At 40.3% G+C, this 20,002-nt stretch overlaps 2 protein-coding genes across 2 annotated transcripts; one reads left to right on the top strand and one right to left on the bottom strand.

The window, feature by feature from the left end:
• The first annotated feature begins 1,303 nt into the window (after positions 1–1,303).
• On the top strand, positions 1,304–10,667 carry chrna3 (cholinergic receptor, nicotinic, alpha 3). Its single transcript, XM_008283923.1, has 6 exons — positions 1,304–1,383; positions 1,822–1,961; positions 4,909–4,953; positions 6,809–6,918; positions 7,239–8,439; positions 8,844–10,667. Exons 1-6 carry the CDS (start codon positions 1,323–1,325, stop codon positions 8,970–8,972), a joined length of 1,686 nt encoding a protein of 561 aa, XP_008282145.1. The 5' UTR covers positions 1,304–1,322; the 3' UTR covers positions 8,973–10,667.
• Positions 10,668–16,548: 5,881 nt separating this feature from the next.
• LOC103358809 (UDP-glucuronosyltransferase 2C1-like) lies at positions 16,549–18,153 on the bottom strand. Its single transcript, XM_008283922.1, has one exon. The coding sequence runs from the start codon at positions 18,151–18,153 to the stop codon at positions 16,549–16,551; it is 1,605 nt and encodes a 534-aa protein (XP_008282144.1).
• Between the last annotated feature and the right edge of the window lie 1,849 nt (positions 18,154–20,002).

Here is a 20,002-nt window from a genome sequence, read left to right as displayed (position 1 = left end):
AGTAACCCTTTGTCATTAGGCACTAATAAGAAAGTCCTTAAAATAGGAGTTCCACACAAGCATGTATTTATATATCTCTAACAATGATTTAGATAGCACTAGAGTTTGCTTCATGTCTTCTTAAATCTACAGGACAACCTTTGCAGTATGTAGTATTTGGAAGCTGTTTGTCACTAAAGACAGTTCAATGACTCAGCTAAAGCTTTGTGTGTGTAGGTGTACAGACACCCTCTGTTTTTATAATGTCCTGTCTGGGGGGGGGATGAAAACTTTCTGAAGGTCAAACTAGCATTTTCTCCTTTCACTTTCTGCATTTAAAGGAGTTAAAATGACACCAAACGCTGTCCCTGGTCCTAGTGGAGATTTATTTATCGCTTAATGACACTTCAGTTGGTTGGATGTCAGCTGAAACGCACTGGGACTTCCCCTTCATGCGGTTAAAGGGCAGAGTGCCAAACCACTGGGCCACATGGCGGACCGACGGCGAGCATAACACCACTGTGGACTGACAATAAGGAAAGAAAAAAGGAAAGGGTCCATATCCCAGCTGATGTTTCTCATAAAACTAAATTTAAAAAGAAGGAAAAAAAAAAAAGAATGCTGTATGCTGGCCATCCAAAGCCCAACCCAGTGGCACAGAGGCTACCGATCTTGTTTGAAGGCTACTTGTTAATTTAATATGAAAGTCTGTGAGAGGAAAATATGTCTGAATAACACCTGGGTCCACCGTCAGCACAAAATGTTTGCTCTGTGGAAAGCAGTGAAAAGCTGAAATATTTTCATCTGATTCTGAATTAACTGTTGCTTAATCCTGATTGGTCCATAAAAGTGAGAATATTTTTTCCCCCTACAAAGAAATCTTTCTCATTTCAAACCAGTGGAAAAAAAAAAATCACACATCGTGAAAATCTCACAAATTAATTCATAAATATTCCTTCAAAAAGTACATTTCATTTGGATCCAGAGCATTTTTTTCCTCCAATTCTATCTGACTATGAGAAGAAATCACACAGAGAATTGGTTTTGGGAATCAAAATTAAATGCCATATTGTAATTGTGAGAGGAGCATTTGCACCACTGAACAGCTTCCCCTTGCTTTATTTGATTAGGCTGTTATAGGTTGCACATTGTGTGCATTGTATGGCTCCTGTCAGTGACTGGCTGCGCGCCACAGTGTGGCTCTGCCTCCCTCCCTCTGCTCTCTGCTTCTGTCGGCAGCTGCAGACGCGTTCTCACTCTTCTCACTTTCTCCTCCTGTCTGCTCCTCGGAGCGCTGCTGCCGCTGACCCTGGATTCATCTGGCATTTGTCAACTGGAACAGGATGAAAGCCATTTTTTGCTTCGTTTTTCCCATTTGGTCGTACCTGTTGTGTCTTCTGTCAGGTGAGCGTTGGTCTGTTATTTCAGCTTGACATCTTACTTACTTGTTGCTTTACATAAATGTTGTCACTATAAGGCCTAGTGATGATGTCTTTGCAGTCTGCCTCTATAAAATCCTGGCATTTAATTGCATGCATGAATTAAACAAATCCAAATGTCAGATTTTTTTAACAATCAAGATGACTTCATGTAGCTTCAGTAAATATTCATTACATGAGACTGATTGTATTTGTAATGTCAGATGTTGTGTTTTGCTCTGAAGGGAAACTTAAAGAAAATATATTGAAGGGGATTTTTATTTTTTTTTGTCAATTCCTGAAAAATGTCAAATTTAGAGCTTTCTTTTGAACTAATGAGAGACAAAGAAAAAAAGTGGTCCTGAAAACAAGCTGTATAACCATTTAAACCACGCTGCGTGACTGATATTCTGCTCTGATTCAGGCGGCACATGTTCAGAAGCAGAGCACAAGCTCTTCTCTGTGATATTCTCCAACTACAACCAGTACATTCGACCAGTAGAAAATGTGTCCGACCCAGTTATTGTGCAGTTTGAGGTGTCCATGTCACAGCTGGTCAAAGTGGTAAGTAGCCTACAAAAGGTTTTGTTCCTTTGTTTTTTTGTGCTGATGTGCATGGTGTTTGTGATTTATAGGGCAGTTACTTCACCACAACCAAACATATATCATTCGGCTCAATGAGCATGTCCAGGAAAAACAAAACAAAAAAAAAAAAAAAAGAGGAACACAAAGACAATAGTGAGTGTAGAGGGTCTGGGCTCTGGTTTGGTTGGTACACCTCAAAAGAAACAGGTGTTGGTTTTTTTAGACTTTTGTGGACAACAAGAGAAGGGGAAAATTGGGATACCACTTGAGACACCTGAGATACGCCCTGCAAACACACAGCAGCCCCTGGCTTATAATCCTGAGGAGGGGACTAGATGAAAAGAGAGGCAGTGTGGCTGTTTGTCTGGCCAAGACAAGATGGAAAATCAGCTGTCTGAGTACCTCTCAGCCTCTATCAGTCAGTCACTGCCACTTCAGATGAGCACCCGTGGATTTACCAGCGCGTTTTGCTGAAGTTTGTTGTTGACTGCAGACTTGTGGGCCAGACATACGAGTCTCTCACTTGACTCAGGCAGGTCCAGGGCGAATGAAATAATCAAGCAAAAAGGATTGTGTTCGACAGGAAATCCAGCTTCCTTTAAAAAAAAAAAATCCTCAACCCTGGATAGACAGCATCTGCTTGTATAGTGTTCAGCATTTAACCCAATGTTACTGACAAGATGGCAGCTTTAAAGTACTATATTACCTCAATCAAATGAAATCAAAAGATTTTATGGCATTTATTTATTTGTTTTCATGCTTGGCTAAAGGTTTTTTTTTTTTTTTTTAATCCAACTACCACCTATGTAAAACTGCAAACTGTCATTTATTGCAGCTCCGTTTTTCTATTGATTAAACAAACAAGATGTAGCATGTGAGATTTACAAGTGCTGCTGTCTGTTTCAGTATTGATGCAAAGCTAAGCTAATGTCTTATCACACATGCTGGGATATTGCTTTTACATTTTATGTTTCTGTAATGTCAGCCAATAATAATCAACACTACAACAGTATTTCACTGTGCATGCAATGATCCCCACAAGGCGTCCCCTCAACAGTTTCAGTGGATGATGTGGGATGTGACACCTCACAGCCCATCCCAATCTGTTTTCGTTTCCTCGTGTAAAAGCAATCTGTATTTGTCTTTTTTTTTCCCTCAAAGGACTTAAATAAGTATTGAAGAGCTGTCTGGATAGAAAGAAGAGATAGAGAAAAGGATATTTTGTTATATTTGTCTTAACTCACTTAATGTGGCAGGCTGCGCAGCTCCCAGTGCTGATGGATGACTATTATTCCCACCACACAGCTGCTGCTCCCAACACAGATGCAATTGGTATTGGTTCACCAACACCAATTACAACATGGCTATATGAGCTCATTTAGACCATCAATAGCTCGTCGGCAGGGCTGCCTGAGTCATCATTTCACAATCAGGGATCGTACCGCGGGCTCTCTGGGTGATGGAAGAGTGCGTTTTGGTACCAGAGAGCGTTCTGTTGAAGAAAATAGTTCAGGAAATCCACTTATTGGCTTTCTTGCAAGACTGAGATAAGAAAACTGAAACTAGTCTTATGTTTGTTGCTTAAATAGGTAACTCCAACCAAGAGACAGTTAGCTGAGCTTAGCATGAAGACTGGCACGGCTCACTAATGAACATGTCATATGGGCGGCTGTGGCTCAGGTGGTAGAGCGAGTCGGTCAGTGATGGAAAGGTCGGTGGTTCCGCCCTGTAACCTGTGTCATGGTGGTTGTGTCATTGGGCAAGACTCTCCACCCACCTTGGCTGGTCTGAATGTGTATGAATGGATTGTTTGGGGTGGTGGTCAATTGAAGCTGTCACCACCGGAATGAATGTGTGTGAATGAATAATTGACAGTGATTCGTGCCTTTCAGTGCCTAGAAAAGTGCTATATAGATCTGATCGATTATTATTATTAGATCTTTTTTTTTTTATTCCAACAAAAGACAAAGTGTACAACCAACTTTTTTCTTGACAAAGAAAGCACAGGTCTTTTTTTGCTGAGCAAAGCTGCTGGATGTGCAGTTTTATATATGGGGTACGATCCATCCTCACATCTTGCTCCTGCCAAGTAAATGATTAGATGCATTTCTAAATTTCTGAATAATTCTTTAACTCCAAGGTTTTTATCACAACATCAGACTGGAGCGTCTGTAACAAGACGCACTGTGTGAAACGAGGCTACTCCTGCCTTTCAGTCACTCCAAAAATCACAGCGATAGTAAAAGATGGCCAAGTTTCAAGTCTACAGCCCTCTTGAAAAAACACTAAATTTTAAATGAATCCCCTGATCTTAGTGAAATCATGCCCCCCCCCCTTGTGTCTGTGCATTCAGACTGATTTAGTGATAAGCCACAGAAAGTGCGCCTTAGCGATCAAGGCGCTTTAAAATCCTACATTTCACAAAGATAATGAATAAAGATTGTCCTGGGGGCCGTCTGTCCACCTGTGCTTTAACCACAGAACCAGAGCGTTCCTCCTGGATACCAAATGATCACATGAATGGTTAATGTTATGCACTGGGTCATGAGATTGGTTCATTCACGGTCTAAGTCACACATAAACCTGACCCCCATCGTTTTCTCTCCCTCCCTTCTTTAGTCTCTCTGCTCCAGCTTTACCACTGAGTTGTTAGAATAAAAGTTAAGGCTGTGCTGTGTGACCTCCTGGCTCCCAGCTGTCATGTGTGTTCTGCTCCAGGCGTGGAGGACTCAGGTGCTGCTCTCTGAAACCTCTTGTCCAGAATATGCAGCGGCCCGACCCCGCAGAAAGCACACACAGGCAATCCTCAGTGGTGAACTGGATGATCGCCTGTGACAGGGTTGTTACTGCTTCAGCTTAAAGTGTTAACATTTATTTGTTTTTCCTCACTTTAATCTCTTCATTATCAATTCTACCCTGTTCTTAGGATGAAGTCAATCAGATCATGGAGACCAATCTGTGGCTAAGACATGTAAGTTTATGGTCGATGACTGTGCAAATAGACCTTGAGCAAGGGCATCAAGTATAGATCCAGCCTTCTGTCATATATGATTCTTTGCGGCTAGACTGACAGGTTGAATTATTCATGGGAGCAAGCTTTTTAAACACATTGATCCCAGTGATCCTATTTTTGAAGAAAAGTCATATAAAGCAAATGCACTTGGAATTCATTGTCATTTCACATTGCTGTAGAAGTCATTTGACGGTGGTTTTAGGAACATTCATTTTGCTCCTGTGACAGAAATCTGTAACCTTCCACAGTATATTTAAACCTCACTTTACCTTATTTCTGTTTCGTAATTGCACAAAACAACAAAATTAAAGACAAGGTCCATACATTATGTGGCTTGATGTTTGTTTTATTTAATTTGTTGTCCCTCGTGGCACTTCTGCTCCCATGATGCATGGTGCAGTGAACCAGTTTTGAGTCAAATGAGGCGGGGCAGGTCTCCAGGTCCTATTTTACATGTACTGAGCAAATACTCATCTGCGCTACAGTAGAGCTGTGTTGTCTGCGAAAGGGTTGAGCGGTAATTGCTCTTCGGGTTTAGAAGTTTAAGCATTGTTGCCCCTATTTTAATGCCGTTGTTGTTTTCGGCAATGCACAAACAACACTGTGAGGCAAATTTCCCCTGCTGCCCATCCCAATCCTTCAAAACCCTCCAGATACATACTGTTTTGTAATTAAGTGAAATTTTTACAGCCCTCTGAGGGCACTTTAAAGTCGTGGTGTCATGAGTCTCACAAGGATTCGTGGCTGTCCCGAGGAGAGGGTCAACAATAGCGGCCAAAAGGTCCATAAAACACACTATAAACTCTGATCCAATTTACCTCCTCACACACACTCACACATGATGTTTTCCCTTTATTCATATGCCACAGTCGGAGATGACAACTTTCCATTGTTTTATTGGGGGACATTTTTTAAGAGAATGCATTTAAAAGCCACCAAACTAGCAACTGGTGCTTTCCAGCTTTTATGTGTCTTATGACATGATACAACCTTTTAAGACAGTTTAACCTAAAATAAACTTGATGTTAATCATGCTAGCAGCCTTTCTCTAGTGGTTTCCATATCAGTCCACCACTTTAGTCCACACGCGTACAGCATATGGCCCCCAAAGGATGCATGCTTGTAATCTCCTGATTCTTCCTCTGTTGCCAAATAGCAAAATGACCAGCTTCAGTCCGAGTCCCACAAACTTAAAATTGTTTTCCTCCAGCACCACCATGAGGCAGATAGTGGTGGATGGTGCTATTGATTGGAACATCTCAGCGAGGCTAACAGCTGGGCTAAAATTTGATGCAAGCATTCGTGTCTCTTTGAGGATGAATTGTATTGACTTTTCTGATCCCTTAACTTTTCACCTTCCACCATAATCAGGTCAACTTTTTAATTTGTCCGATACTCTGGTTTGTGTCTACAATTTAATTTGCAAACGCAGACATGCCAACATGCTAAACTATAAAGAATGTAGACACGAGAACCTTAGCATTTAGCTCAAAGCATAACTGTGACTAAATACAGCATCAAGAAAAACTTTTATTATGTTTTTCTTGTATGTTGTAATATTTTAAATATTACATGTTGCAGTCCATGCCTTTGCATTACATTTATTAGACTGACCAGCTTGATCTGAGACCTCAATTAAATCTAAATTATAATTTAAAACTGATTCAAAACCAGTATTAACAAGTAAGCAGGGCCTAGTTTATTGTCAGTTTTAACAATTCACTTCACTGATATTCATCATGTCTCAAGCTGATTAAAATTAAGAGTTTTATCTTTTATATTTTATCTCTTAACTTTTTTTTTTTCTTCTCAGATCTGGAATGACTACAAACTCAAATGGAACCCAAAGGATTTCGGAGGCGTTGAGTTTATCCGAGTGCCGTCCAGCAGGATATGGAAGCCAGACATTGTGCTGTACAACAAGTGAGCATGACAACAAATTAAATCCTGGCACAGCATCTTTATTGACTGTTGGATGTATTTACTAGAAAGGATTGCAGCAGAATGACAAACTTTACCAGTCTTCCTTGCTCATTTAGCAGAGGTCATTTTTCATTCTGAATATTCTGGAGAGGATGTACAGAACATCACAGGATGCAATTTACCAAAACCACATCCACATTTTTAAAAGGATATCTCAACAACACAGGATCCAATTGCTTGTATCTTTCATCTTAATCTTCAGTGACTCCTTCCTCTCCAGCTTTCACCCTGTTGACTTTTCTTTCTCTTTCTCTCTACAGTGCAGTTGGAGATTTCCAGGTTGACGACAAAACAAAGGCCCTGCTTCGCTACAACGGTGACGTTACCTGGATCCCTCCAGCCATATTCAAGAGCTCCTGCAAGATCGACGTCACATACTTCCCCTTCGACTACCAAAACTGCACAATGAAGTTTGGCTCCTGGACCTACGACAAGGCCAAGATTGACCTGGTGCTGATTGGCTCAACTATCAACCTCAAGGACTTCTGGGAGACTGGCGAGTGGATAATCATCGATGCGCCCGGATACAAACATGACATTAAGTACAACTGCTGCGAGGAGATTTACACAGATATCACGTACTCTTTGTACATCCGCCGTCTGCCTCTTTTCTACACTATCAACATGATCATCCCCTGCCTCCTCATCTCCTTCCTCACCGTGCTTGTCTTCTACTTGCCGTCTGACTGCGGTGAGAAAGTCACACTGTGTATCTCCGTCCTGCTGTCGTTGACTGTCTTCCTCCTCGTCATTACAGAAACCATCCCGTCCACCTCGTTAGTCATACCCTTGATTGGCGAGTACCTCCTCTTCACTATGATTTTTGTCACCCTCTCTATTGTCATTACTGTTTTTGTGTTGAACGTCCACTACCGCACACCAAAGACACACACCATGCCCTGCTGGGTGCGCAGTGTGTTCCTTGGACTGCTGCCCAGGGTGATGTTCATGACCAGGCCTGAGAGGGACCCAGAGACGGTGACTGTGGCTGACAGTGTTCAGGCGACGCATCCGAGACCCTGTGCCATTCATTCCACAGGTACTCTGCAGAAGCAGCACAAACCTCAGGGCCTGGCCACCTGCGTGGTGTCCACCCTGACCAACCGTCAGCGGCTTTTTAACAACACAGAGCTCTCCAATCTCAACAACTTGAGCGGAGATTCAACCAAATGTACCGGCTCCGGCTTCTTGTGCTGCGAAGGCCGTTGCAACTGCTGCTGGCAAAAGAGATCCGGCAAACTGCCCGCAGACTCCGGAGGGGGGAGCGGAGGACTGGACAGCCTGGGGACCCTGACTGGAGGCGGAGCTATTGGGGTTGGAGGGGGCAGTCAGTGTTCCAGCTCCGAATCTCTGGATGGAGGAATAATGTCTCTGTTGCCGCTCTCCCCTGAGGTCAGGGAGGCAATTGAGAGTGTTAAATACATCGCAGAGAACATGAGACTACAGAATGAAGCAAAGGAGGTGAGGAGAAATACTCATAGAAGCAATTTATTCAAAGCTGAATGTACAAGTGTAGCATTTCTTATAAAATTACGCCTGTCAGTCACAACATTGAAACCACCTGCAAAAAATTGTGTAAGTGCTGCCAAAACAGTTCTGACCTGTTGGTGCACGGACACAGGACCTCTGGGAGTGTCAGTGGTCTATGTTTAGGCAGATGCTACATGTTAAAATGACATTCATATTAGTGCCAAGACCCAAGGTTTCCCAGCAGAACAGTGCATCGTACGGAGATGATCAGTATCATTCTCTTCAACCCTCAGTGGTTTTTACGTTGTGGCTGATAGAAGTATATATTGAGGATTCATTAGAAACTATGATGTCACAATAACATTAAAAATGTTTTTGCTGTAATCCCCTCACAGGTTCAGGATGACTGGAAGTACGTTGCCATGGTTATCGACAGGATCTTTCTGTGGGTTTTTGTTCTCGTGTGCATCCTGGGAACAGCTGGCCTCTTCCTCCAGCCTCTATTGCTCGGGGAGGACATCTGATTCAGTTTGACAAAACTAATACCACAGACTGTTGAACTGCACACCATTTGTTACACATAAGATTCTGGCCATGGCTTACAGAGAGTAAATACAGAGTGGAGCCAAAGCCAAGGAGAAGAAATGATTGTGGTTCAGAGACTTTTTTTTTTTTTCTGTTGCTGAAATTGTTTCGGCACTGGTAAATGCTGAGGACACGGCTGACCAAAAATGGACAGTGGTTATCCTGCAGTCCAGATGACTTACACCTGACTATCCTACTTGAAAAAATATGATGTAATGGCTGCTCAAAGTCAGAGCTCTGACTGGAATTTTTGGGCCAATTTCACGCAATTCACAGAGGATCAGATGCTCTGGTCACTCAGAATGGCAGCATCTACAGAAGTGAACATTACTAGGACACCTGAAATGAAAATGACACCCGAGGTGTGTAACATGGTACTGTTACTGTGTGTAATTTAACTAAACGGATGTAAAATATTATGTGTGGCGGCCTCTTACACGCATTGTTTACCCTCCTGTGTTTCTTTGATATTTGAAGTTAAGCTCTGAAGACACTACAATCAGACATGTATTCATCCTATCGGTTTACATTTGTCTCTGTGACTCATGAAACTCTTCAATCAGAATTTTCAGCTTGAAAATTTCTATCTTCCTACTTGAATGGATGCAGCATTAGTCACTGTTCAGAATGAACAGAGTTGCAGCAGGCTGTAATATAATCTAAAATACCAAGGTAATAGCATTTATTTTATTATTATCTGTTTTTCGATGAATGCATAATTGGTGCAGTGATTAAAGGTACTAAATTCAAAGTATTTAATGTCACACTAGGGGTGTACATGAATTCACAAACGCTATCAGAAAGTTCAACATTTGAGCTATTCCTGTTAAATCCATATAAGCAACATGACCAAAGTATTTAGGGTTCTGTGCAAATGTTTTTGCAATCATAATACCTGTTAACTACATACAAAGTACAGTAAAAAAACAGAAAAAAAACCCAAACTCCTGTTTATGCTTGTTTTCAGTTTTCCATATTACTTGCTTGGTAGATTCTTGCAGCTTCTTAGAGAACTCGTTGCAATTCCTCCGTTGATTTAAACCGCCTCAGTGTCTTCATGTGATCTCAGACTCCATAATGTTGAGATCAGGGCTTTGTTGGGACCACCCTATCTGTTGAAGGACTTCTTGTTCTTGTTGTTGCTGATGATGGTTCTCTGTGACTCTGGATGTATGTATGAGATCATTGTTATATATATGTAGGGGTGGAAGGTGGACGGTGGGTCTTTATACACAACATGACAAACTGTAAACCATTTCATGTGGACTTCCTTGTTTAGGAGAACCAGGCAATGATGTCTAAGGTGTTCAAGGAGTGACATCATGTGGCAATTCTTGGTTACTACAAGTCACCTTCATGGCTGTTTCAGAGGGATTTGTCACCCACTCTGTCTTTCCAACTGATGTTACAACCTCACCCATTCTCACTTGTAAAATGAAATGAAATGATATACTGATAATGATGCTTAAAGTTCCTCGAATGCACTGAGAGAGCTGCTTTTTGATTTGGACAGTGTTTCCTTCTGGACAGCGTGATGAATGAAGAAAGAATCATTTAGAATTTTTGATGAGAACAGGGCAAAGTATGTGGATTGTAAAAGGAAAACACTTTTGTAAATACTAATAAAAAAAAAACAAAACAACTGCTTTACTCACATTTATTTCTGAGACTGGAAACAAACGCTATGGGATGTAAATTTAATTTCAAAGAGGTCACAGAAGCTCTGTTAATTCCTGTTTCATATCCTCTGTGCCAGCTGGGAGCTAACTTGACTTATTGGATCACAGTCGATTCGGAAAACAAGTGATAAATGACTTCATTGGCTCCCCCCTATATATATATATATTTTTTTTTTTCCCATCTAACTTTCATTCCTGGGTAAAATGTGATTTTTGCTATTACTACACATGGTGCCCCAAATACCTCAGGCCTGATGGTGTCACATGGGTGTGATGATGCTATATATAACAATCATATGTTACCATCTGTTATTTTTCTGTAGTTATCCAAGAAATGTACGTAATATTAAAATCAAAGCCGTATTGGGGATATGCCGTGACAAATCTTCTAACAGCACGAGATGTAGTTGTGTAACACAAATGTACCTGCAGGAAATGACAGTTCAAATGACTGCTTTTGTGAATTCCCCCATTGCTAGTACACCTACAGAAAGACTTTGCTATCACCATCATGCATTGTGAGTGTGAGCCTAAATATCCTAGTTGTCAGTCTATCACTGTCTGGATAATTATACAAGAGAAAAATCAGAGCAGATGGCGAGCTATGTGATTACAAGGCAGCCCAGCCCATATTAATGGAATCCTTGCAGGGAAGCGCAGACAGATACTGTATTAACTTTAGGCCACATCTGATAAGAAACCCCCCAGCTAATGAATTTAATTAAAGCTCCCTAAGAACTCCTGTGGTGCGTCTGCAGGAGATCTCTCAAACAGATACTAAATGAGGTATGAAATGAAAGATGTTCTGACAGTATCAGTGAAAAATTTCTGGTAGTTAAAAAAAAGAGAAAGAAAAAGAAAAGCGACTGTCAGTTTAGGAGGAAAAGATGTCAAAGAAGGCGAACATCAAAATATCACAAGCGAAGACAGAACGTTCAGGAAGTGGTTCAATACAGTCACGTTGACTCTAAGGTTCGCCTGGATGCACACAAGACTTCAATAGGTGCCTCTACGGGGTTTCAGTAAGCATGCTGGGTAAAGACTGAGTGTGCCACGTTGTTAAAAATGGTGACGATAATCACAGTTCTTCTGTGTGAGTATAATGACAACTAACACTTACTTAAAAACATATTGTCTGCATTTCTATTTAATAATATATGTTTTTTTTTCTCCAAGGTGCACTGACAAATCAGGTTATCTGCCAGAGCAAAGGTGAGCCACATTTCACTTTAACTGAAGAACATATGTGTGATGTATTCTTTTAAAGTTATTATGCTTTTATGATGTCGTGCAGATGTTTTGCCGGCTAAAATTCTGGCCCAGCAGAAGATTGTGAGCGAGAACAGTGACCTTCGTGTAACCTGCAGCACATTTGGAAGAAAAGAACACTGCGGGATTTATGTGTATTTATGGAAGGACGGACATGCGATCCAAAAAGTTACAAGAAAGAAAGATCAACATGATATCCCCTTCATCATATCCAGCGTCGGTGTTGAATACAGTGGAAATTACAGCTGTGTTTGTTCTCTCAAAGACTACACAATTTCTGAAATCGACCAGAGAGGAGACAACATCATTGAGATTCTGGTTATTGGTGAGTATTTCCATTTCCCTGAGAGCATTATGTCAGTGTTGTTTTGTACCTTTCATTTTCTCTTGATGCTCTGCAGCCAATTTTCTCCCAGCGGATATCTCAGTCGTCGGGTCGTCTACTGTTTACGACGGAGACCATGTTGAATTCAGATGTAGCGTTTCCGACACCCTGCATACACTCGGTGGATGTCCACTCATCCTCTCCTACCTGAGGAAGAATGAGACCATCCTGCAACTGCAAACATTTGATGCCACTCGAATGGAGACGACGTTCTCCATCAAGGGTGCAGTTGTGAGGGATTCGGGTCATTACAGCTGCATAGTGCTGCCAACTAAATGCATCCAAGAGCATGAGAACGCAATCTATGGAAGGAATACAGTGTTTCTTGAGGTCAAAGGTGAGGAAGTTAGTAGATAAAAATAACAAATGAGAAGGTTTTTCTATTTGCTACAGACAGTGCTTTAATATTCAGAGACACTTTTTCATCATCACAAATAACGTGTCTTTTAAAACATAGCTCATTGTGTCCGTTTTGTTTTTCAGTCAATGTGGTCATTCCAGTGTCTGTCACATCTGGAGTGGTGGTCCTGATGACATCGATGCTTCTGTGTCTGTGCTGGATCTCATATAAACAAGGTCAGAGGAGTGAAATCAAAAATCCAACCCATTAGAGTTCAAATTTTGTAGCAAAGTAGTCATGACAAACTAAAACAAACAACAAAAATGATTCAGATGTACGTCTAAGACACTGGTTTATCTCACCAACCGCACTATAAAATACACATACTGGCATGCTTGGTTTTGCTTTAAATTTTCATTTTGTATGTTTCAACAGGCCACTCAGTTTGGTGCAATCCATGGTGAGCTTTGATTCAGTCTGACGTTTCATAACCTACTGACACATGTGTGCTCTATGTGTTGTGTGACTTGCATATCGCTTTGGATGTGTTTTCCTTCAGGGCGTTGAGCCAGCAGGCAAACGCAGACACGTTGGAGGAACAGCAGGAGCAGGCAGGCGAAGATTACGTGAATGGACAGATTGGTATACTGAAAATTCATGTACAGTAAAAACATACTCGGAGGAATTTGTGATAAAAGGACCTATGATGACTTAAAAAGAAAGCGTGATCGAGCTCAGTTTTGTGCTATTTTAATACAAGAAAGAAGATGAACAGCTAATTCCTCTAACATCTCCTTCTTCTGTTCTTTCTGAAAGTAAAATGGATCTATACAACTGTTATAACTCATTCTGATTATGGCCTTTATATATTTGACCATTTTCCTTTTATTTCTCAGGAGACGATTCTTTCAGCTCGAAGGCAGAAGAAGAGTAAGAATATAAATCAATGTTAATTCCAATTGTGATTTTAGTCTTGTTTTTACTTTCAAAGTCAGATGTTTTCCATGTTATTGTATGACTGCTCAGTAATTATAATGAGAAATAATGAAATCTGACTTTACTTTTTATCTGCAAATTCCAACACGGATGAAAGTGGAATCTTTTAAAACTTACATGTTTTATATTTGATTATATGCGACACACATTGATGCTATCATGATTTGGCTTGAGATGATTTATTTACTGTTTTTCATCAGGCCTCAGTATGATGTGGCTGCTGAGGACTCCACCTACAACGAAGACGAGGACTACAGTGAAGACGGGGAGGGAGTGTACAGTGTTGTTCCCGGTTAGTGATCGTCCAACAGCGTCTAGTTACTTTGTTCGATGACAGAAGCAGTTTTTATTGCCTTTTGAAGTCATACAGATGTCTTTTTTTGTAATGGTAGCATGAAAAGATGATGTAATTTTAAATACAAGAGGTACTATGAAGACTACTATACGTACTCAGTGAATCACAGCTAGAAACACAGTCTCATTCAAAGTACTGTGTGCTCCATATCATTAGATGTTTGTTTTGTCTTCCTATTTTAAGTTGCTCTGCTCAGTGACAAAAGTGATAGGGCCATGAAAATGAGAACAATACGAATAATAAAACATGAAGTTATCAGCGTACGATGCTGCTGCTGCTGCTTTGTTACTTCACATTGAGCACGTTGATTTGAATTGAGTGCGGCTCACAGGAAAACCAAATGTTCATTTATAGCGGCGGGGTAGATGTGAATAGAGATCGGTCACATGCTGTCTGACTCACAACGGCTAATTCTGCCGTGTGAAAGTTAGACAGAATAGAGATGAGAAAAAGAGACGACGACCAAAATAAATAGACGAGAGGCTAAAATAGATAGAAAAGAAAACCGTGCCTGCTGTTTCACTGTAAACTTTCTGCTCGCAGACGACGCACCTACAAGACCAAGTGGATCAATTGTGTATGCTACATCCCGCAGACACAAAAGACCCCAAATACAGTTGTCACCAGAGTTTAATGTACAGTTAAATGTATAAATGTGTTGTACTCCTGTTTTCTTCAGTCCATGTCACTTCATGACAGTGAGGAATGCTATTGTTCAGAATAAATGAAGGTATTTTTGTGAAGACGTTTATTATATAGCAACACATCTGGAGAAAGACATGATCCTTATGGAGCAGGGTTAAAAATGTCCTCATACATTTAGTTTAACCAAGATGAAAGAAGAAGAAAAAAGAATAAGTCCTCTTGTGCTTGCCTTGTCCGTCATTTCAAACCAGTTATAGTCACATCTTCAGACTATTTGATTAGGAGAACGTGTGTGTGCTTACGTACTGTATTGTTGCTTTAAATAATCAACAATGCATTTGTTGATGCAATGCTTCTTTTTATCAATTTTATTTTGCATGAGGAAGACATACGAGACATATTTGCTTCGTGTTATTTCTATTGTCTACTTGTATAAAGCTGTTTGCATTTGGACATGCTGTATATGCAACATGTATTCTATTTTAAGCTAAAAATCATTTAGATATTAAAGAAATCAAACCCCATTTTTGATACGTTGTAATCTGTATTTTCTACAGTAGCCATGAAATGTATTTACATGCAGTAAAATAAATGATCTAGGGTTGGTATTTGTAATTGTATCTCAGTTGTGTTGCGCTGCCACTGGCTTTTATTGCAAAGCAGTCATAGAAAATGTATTTGTCCCTAATTTTAGCTTCATCAGATGCTCATTGAATACATTTATCTTAATGTTAACATGCAAAAGTTTGAACTGTATAATATTAATATATGAAAAGATTTTAACTGTATAACACTTACCGCATCCAGTACGCTGTGTTATATATTACTGTGTGTGTGTGTGTGTGTGTGTGTGTGTGTCTCATATATAACCTAATCTAACCTTATAAAAGTTCAACCAAGGACTTTCAGTAGCGCTGACCGTATAATGTCTCCTTCAGCTGATGATCTATCAATCAGGAGGCACATCCAATACATATCTGTCACTGCTGCTTTCCTCCACTGTCTCACTGCTGCTGCTCTGCTGTTTGAAATACAGCTGGGGAGCTGATGAAAAGAATGACGTCAGTAGTTTGTCATCAAAAAAATATGGGAAATCGGTTTATATTGCCGTCTGCTGCAATGTCTTTTCTGAGTAGCTCTCTACAAGGAGTGGTGAATATTCACCCTGAGTACATAGTGGCTTTAACTGTGAGCCATGTCGACTGTTCTGCTGGCACTGACTAAAAATATATGTTTTGCAATCACAGAAACTATTCAGCTTGCAAGTGTGATAAAATACAATAGAGTAGAATGTTTTCTGTAAGAAGTAACTGTTTGGTCTATTCTCACTGTTACACAGCTTAAATAAAACCTTGTATATCCAATCAGGAAAAATACAACATTATTTAGTTTAATGCTTCCTATTCGTAATGTCCAACCCAGTCTTAATTCCTGTGTTGTACCACAAGGGGGACCTACAGCCTGTTGACACTGAGACCCCTTTCACAGTTATATTTTTCCACCATTAAGGTAGGAGCCGAGGCAGTGGAATGTTTCCAGTGCCATTTGTTTGTCTCTTTATCCTTTTGTCTGCCAGCAACTACCAAGCCGAATTCCATGAAACCTATAGGGCAGAAGGAGCATGGACAAAAGACGACCTCATTTAATTTAGGTGCAGGTCCAGATCACTTTCTTCAACATTCCAAGAAAGAGAATTGGTATAAGACTGTTATCTCCGAGTGCCTTACAAGTTGATAAATTTAATGAAATTATGAAGTTGTCTATTTTTAAGACAAAATAGTTAGAAACCATGCAATATTATTTAAATATTATTGAAATTTAACAGAGGACAGAATACGGTGTTTTGTCATTTTTTATTAGCCTCATTAGTTTTTCTTTTCTTTTTCTCAAGACATAACAGCCAGAAAGCCATAAAACTCAGAAAAGTAATCAGTGCAACAGCAGCCAGTAAACACAGAACTACATCTACAGAGTGGTAGGAATACCAGGGCAGTCTGTAAGACTCTGTTCTCAGGTGAGCTGCACCTTTGTGTCTCATGACAAACTCGATCCAGAAGAGGGCGTTATCCATCGGCGCTATTGGCTGATCTCTGTGCAGCCTGGAGAGTCTCTGCATGTTCATCCTGTAGGAGGGCTCATTCAGGACCTGCTGTATAGCTTTTAGGAAGTTGTTGTCTTTGTCCACTGTCGCTAATGTAAGAATCTTAGCTGCTCCTCTGTCCTCTAGTCGGAGCAGGTTGTCATATTGGTCAAAAAACACAGGGAGACCCACAACTGGGACTCCGTGGTAAATAGCTTCTTGGACTCCGTTTGTTCCTCCATGAGCCACAAACAGTTTTACTTGAGGATGTCCTAAAAGGTCGTTCTGTGGCATCCAGTCCACTATCAAAGTGTTGTTGCCCACAGTGTCTGGTCTGTTGCCTTTATACCTCCAGATGACTTTCTGAGGAAGTTTAGCAAAAGCTGCAGCGATCTCATTTGCCAGGTCAGCAGGTAGTTCACTCACAAAAGTCCCCAGAGACATGAGGATGACTCCATGCTCTCCAGAACTCTGCACAAAGTCCTCCAAGTGTTGAGGCAGAGGTTTTGCAGGTTTACACTGGAACCCTCCTATATAGATAACATTTGGCATTGTGGGACGAGGGAACTCAAACACAAAGTCCACTCTCATGAGCCACAGGTCTGCTCCCTGTAATAACTCACTATATTTAACTTCTGGGCCAAAGAACTGATCACAAACAGCTTGATACTGCGGACGGATTAAAAATATGTCCTGAGCTCTCCAAATGATGGAGAACAATACATTTTTCACTCTCTGTATGAAAGTCATTTTGTCTGTGAGTCCTGAGCCGGTTGTTGGGATGTAAGACAAAGGAGAAGGTGCAATAGCCAAGTGTCCCTCTCCACTAGTTACCCATCGCACATTATAGACCAGAGGAAGCTGAAGAGCATGAGCCACCATTATACCTACACCCCAAGCTGGGTCAGTAAGGACCAAGTCATACTTATGTGCCTTTAAACTATCCATCAACTCTTTATCCTTCAACATGTTCGTAGCCATTTTACACGTCATGTCATGCATGTCAGACATTGAATCAAACATTTCAAACTGCAAACTCACAAAGCTCATAAAAGAGTTTTCCCCCCTTTCTATGGCAATTATGTTTCTCACAATGGGGTTTATAAAATCGTGATTAAAGGCTTCAGTGACAGGAACTGTGATTGTCTGGTAGTGTGCAGCGCCGTCCTTGATGTACCAGCTTTTGTTGGTTCGTACCACATCGATAGAATGCCCTTGAGAGTGGAGAGCCTTGATCATGACGTCCATGTTCACCCAGTGGCTCCCCTCAAAAGGAACGATCAAAATCTTGCCTCCATGGCTGAGTCTCCAGGACGAGAAAGCCGCACATAATAAAAGAAGAAATGCTGCTGCGTTTCCACTGAGGCTCATCTTTAATCTGGAAGAAACAAAAATAATTCAAAACATCAATGTGAGTCATTTTGGATTAAACAAAATAAATAAAAATACCTACAGAGGCCATGAAAACACATTTTCATCATGCAATAATTTTTCCATTCAGTCGTTTCTTTGACAAAGGCAAATTCAGTGATAATAAATTACACAAAAGACTGATTTGTAACGTACCTGTTTTACGTGGAGCAGCTGCAGGCTTGCACACACTTGTTTCTTAAATCTCGGTGTGAAGCATCGTAGGTACAATACTTAACAAATTCCAAGAAAGCTTACATAAGTGGATTACAGATAAGCTTTTCTTTGGGCTTTTTCTTTAGGAATGGAGAACAATGTGGCCTCTTTGTTGGATCTGTGTTGTACAGCCTGGTCTGGATTCTGTTCAGGATTTTTCTTCATCTGGTGCTAAGCTACACATTGGGGTTACATTGGAAATATATATTTGCTCAGTCAGTTTTATATCTTCTAATTACTGCTCTCAATAAGTGGCGTTTGCAACTGAAAATTCGTGCTTAATGTCACACTAGTATCATATTTGATTTACAGATTTGTGAATGGCCTAAACCTTTTCATGGATCACATGTTGGTTAGCTAGTGGTCAATATGTCAACTCGGAAAGTGTGTTGCTACATATTACATGGTGAATAGCTTTCAAGTATTACAAGTGGACCAACATGTACCAGCAAAACTTGACCACAGTAGTCATGATAAAAGTTCATCGTAAATCCCCATTTATGTATGACTGTACTTTGTGTCAACATGTGGGACTGGTTTTGTCATGTGGCATCGGTAAACTTAGATCTACTGCTGGGATTGTGAATTCTAAAGTGAACAGAGTTACTCAGCTCCTGAGTTACTATCGCCTTTAAAATACGACTGAGTGAACTCTTTATTTTGGGGACGTTGTCAAGCATTGTTTTCTGAGCAACTTATGCCGTTACTGATAATAGGTATGATAGTGTAGGTTTATTTTTGTTGTTGTTTTTAAGCGACACGGTCATGTTTTGAGCTCTGAGTAGGTAAATACTTGAAATTTGTTGGAACTAATCAAAAAAATACCTCTGTTTTACCAGCGTAACTACAACATAACTGCTGTTTTTCCAAATTAAACCTTCACACTCAGCCGAATAGATGTGAATATTTAACGTGTATGCAGCATAGAAGGCATCCTACGTGTGGTTTTGATTTGATATGAAAATAAAGATTCATGCTGTATGACAAAAGAAAAATAAGCGCTATGAGATGACTTGTTGTAAATATGCGCTATACAAATAAAATTGAATTGAATTGAATTGAACAGACAGATGAATGTGGATGCAAATTTCAAGAAAATTGCCAACATGTTATTCAAATAGCAGATGTAGCTCTTTAATAAAGGTTATGATCCAAAGCACGCCAGCTTCTATTAAAGGCTTTTACAGTGTGGATGAAGTAAGAGGCTTGCTGAAACTAAGAATATAAATATATGTATATATAATTAACACCCATCACATTTCTTTCTTGTCGATAAACTTTCTTGTACTATTTCTCTTTAAAGATGATACATTCCTACATTTTGTTGTCTCGGGCAGTAGAATTCAATAACCAAATGTTGTCATGACCAGTCTTGCTGACTCAACATCTCTGCAGTGCGGCTGATCCACATACAGTTGAGCAAACATGATGTAAGTATGTATGTAGGAGTCATGCTTTGTCAGAGTATAGCTGAAGTGGTCATTGGGAACTCAGCGAGAGTCTAAGATTGGCAGTGTACGTTAAATCAGAAAGTCCTGTAACGGTAACTTATAATGAAAGATTTTTTGTAAGATACTTGTACTGTCTGTGATAT

The sequence above is a fragment of the Stegastes partitus genome, unplaced genomic scaffold (genome assembly GCF_000690725.1).
Source record: "Stegastes partitus isolate 25-593 unplaced genomic scaffold, Stegastes_partitus-1.0.2 Scaffold333, whole genome shotgun sequence".
Classification (NCBI taxonomy): Eukaryota; Metazoa; Chordata; class Actinopteri; family Pomacentridae; genus Stegastes; species Stegastes partitus.
Note: the sequence above shows the minus strand (reverse complement) of the source record. Positions and strands in the feature narration are given on the sequence as shown.

Bases quoted from the DNA above. Each gene is read 5' to 3' on its own strand.
- chrna3 (XM_008283923.1), top strand. From the start codon at position 1,323: ATGAAAGCCATTTTTTGCTTCGTTTTTCCCATTTGGTCGTACCTGTTG. The intron at 4,954-6,808 runs GTAAGTTTATGG...TTTTCTTCTCAG, and splicing joins CCAATCTGTGGCTAAGACAT to ATCTGGAATGACTACAAACT. The intron at 8,440-8,843 runs GTGAGGAGAAAT...ATCCCCTCACAG, and splicing joins TACAGAATGAAGCAAAGGAG to GTTCAGGATGACTGGAAGTA.
- LOC103358809 (XM_008283922.1), bottom strand. From the start codon at position 18,153: ATGAGCCTCAGTGGAAACGCAGCAGCATTTCTTCTTTTATTATGTGCG.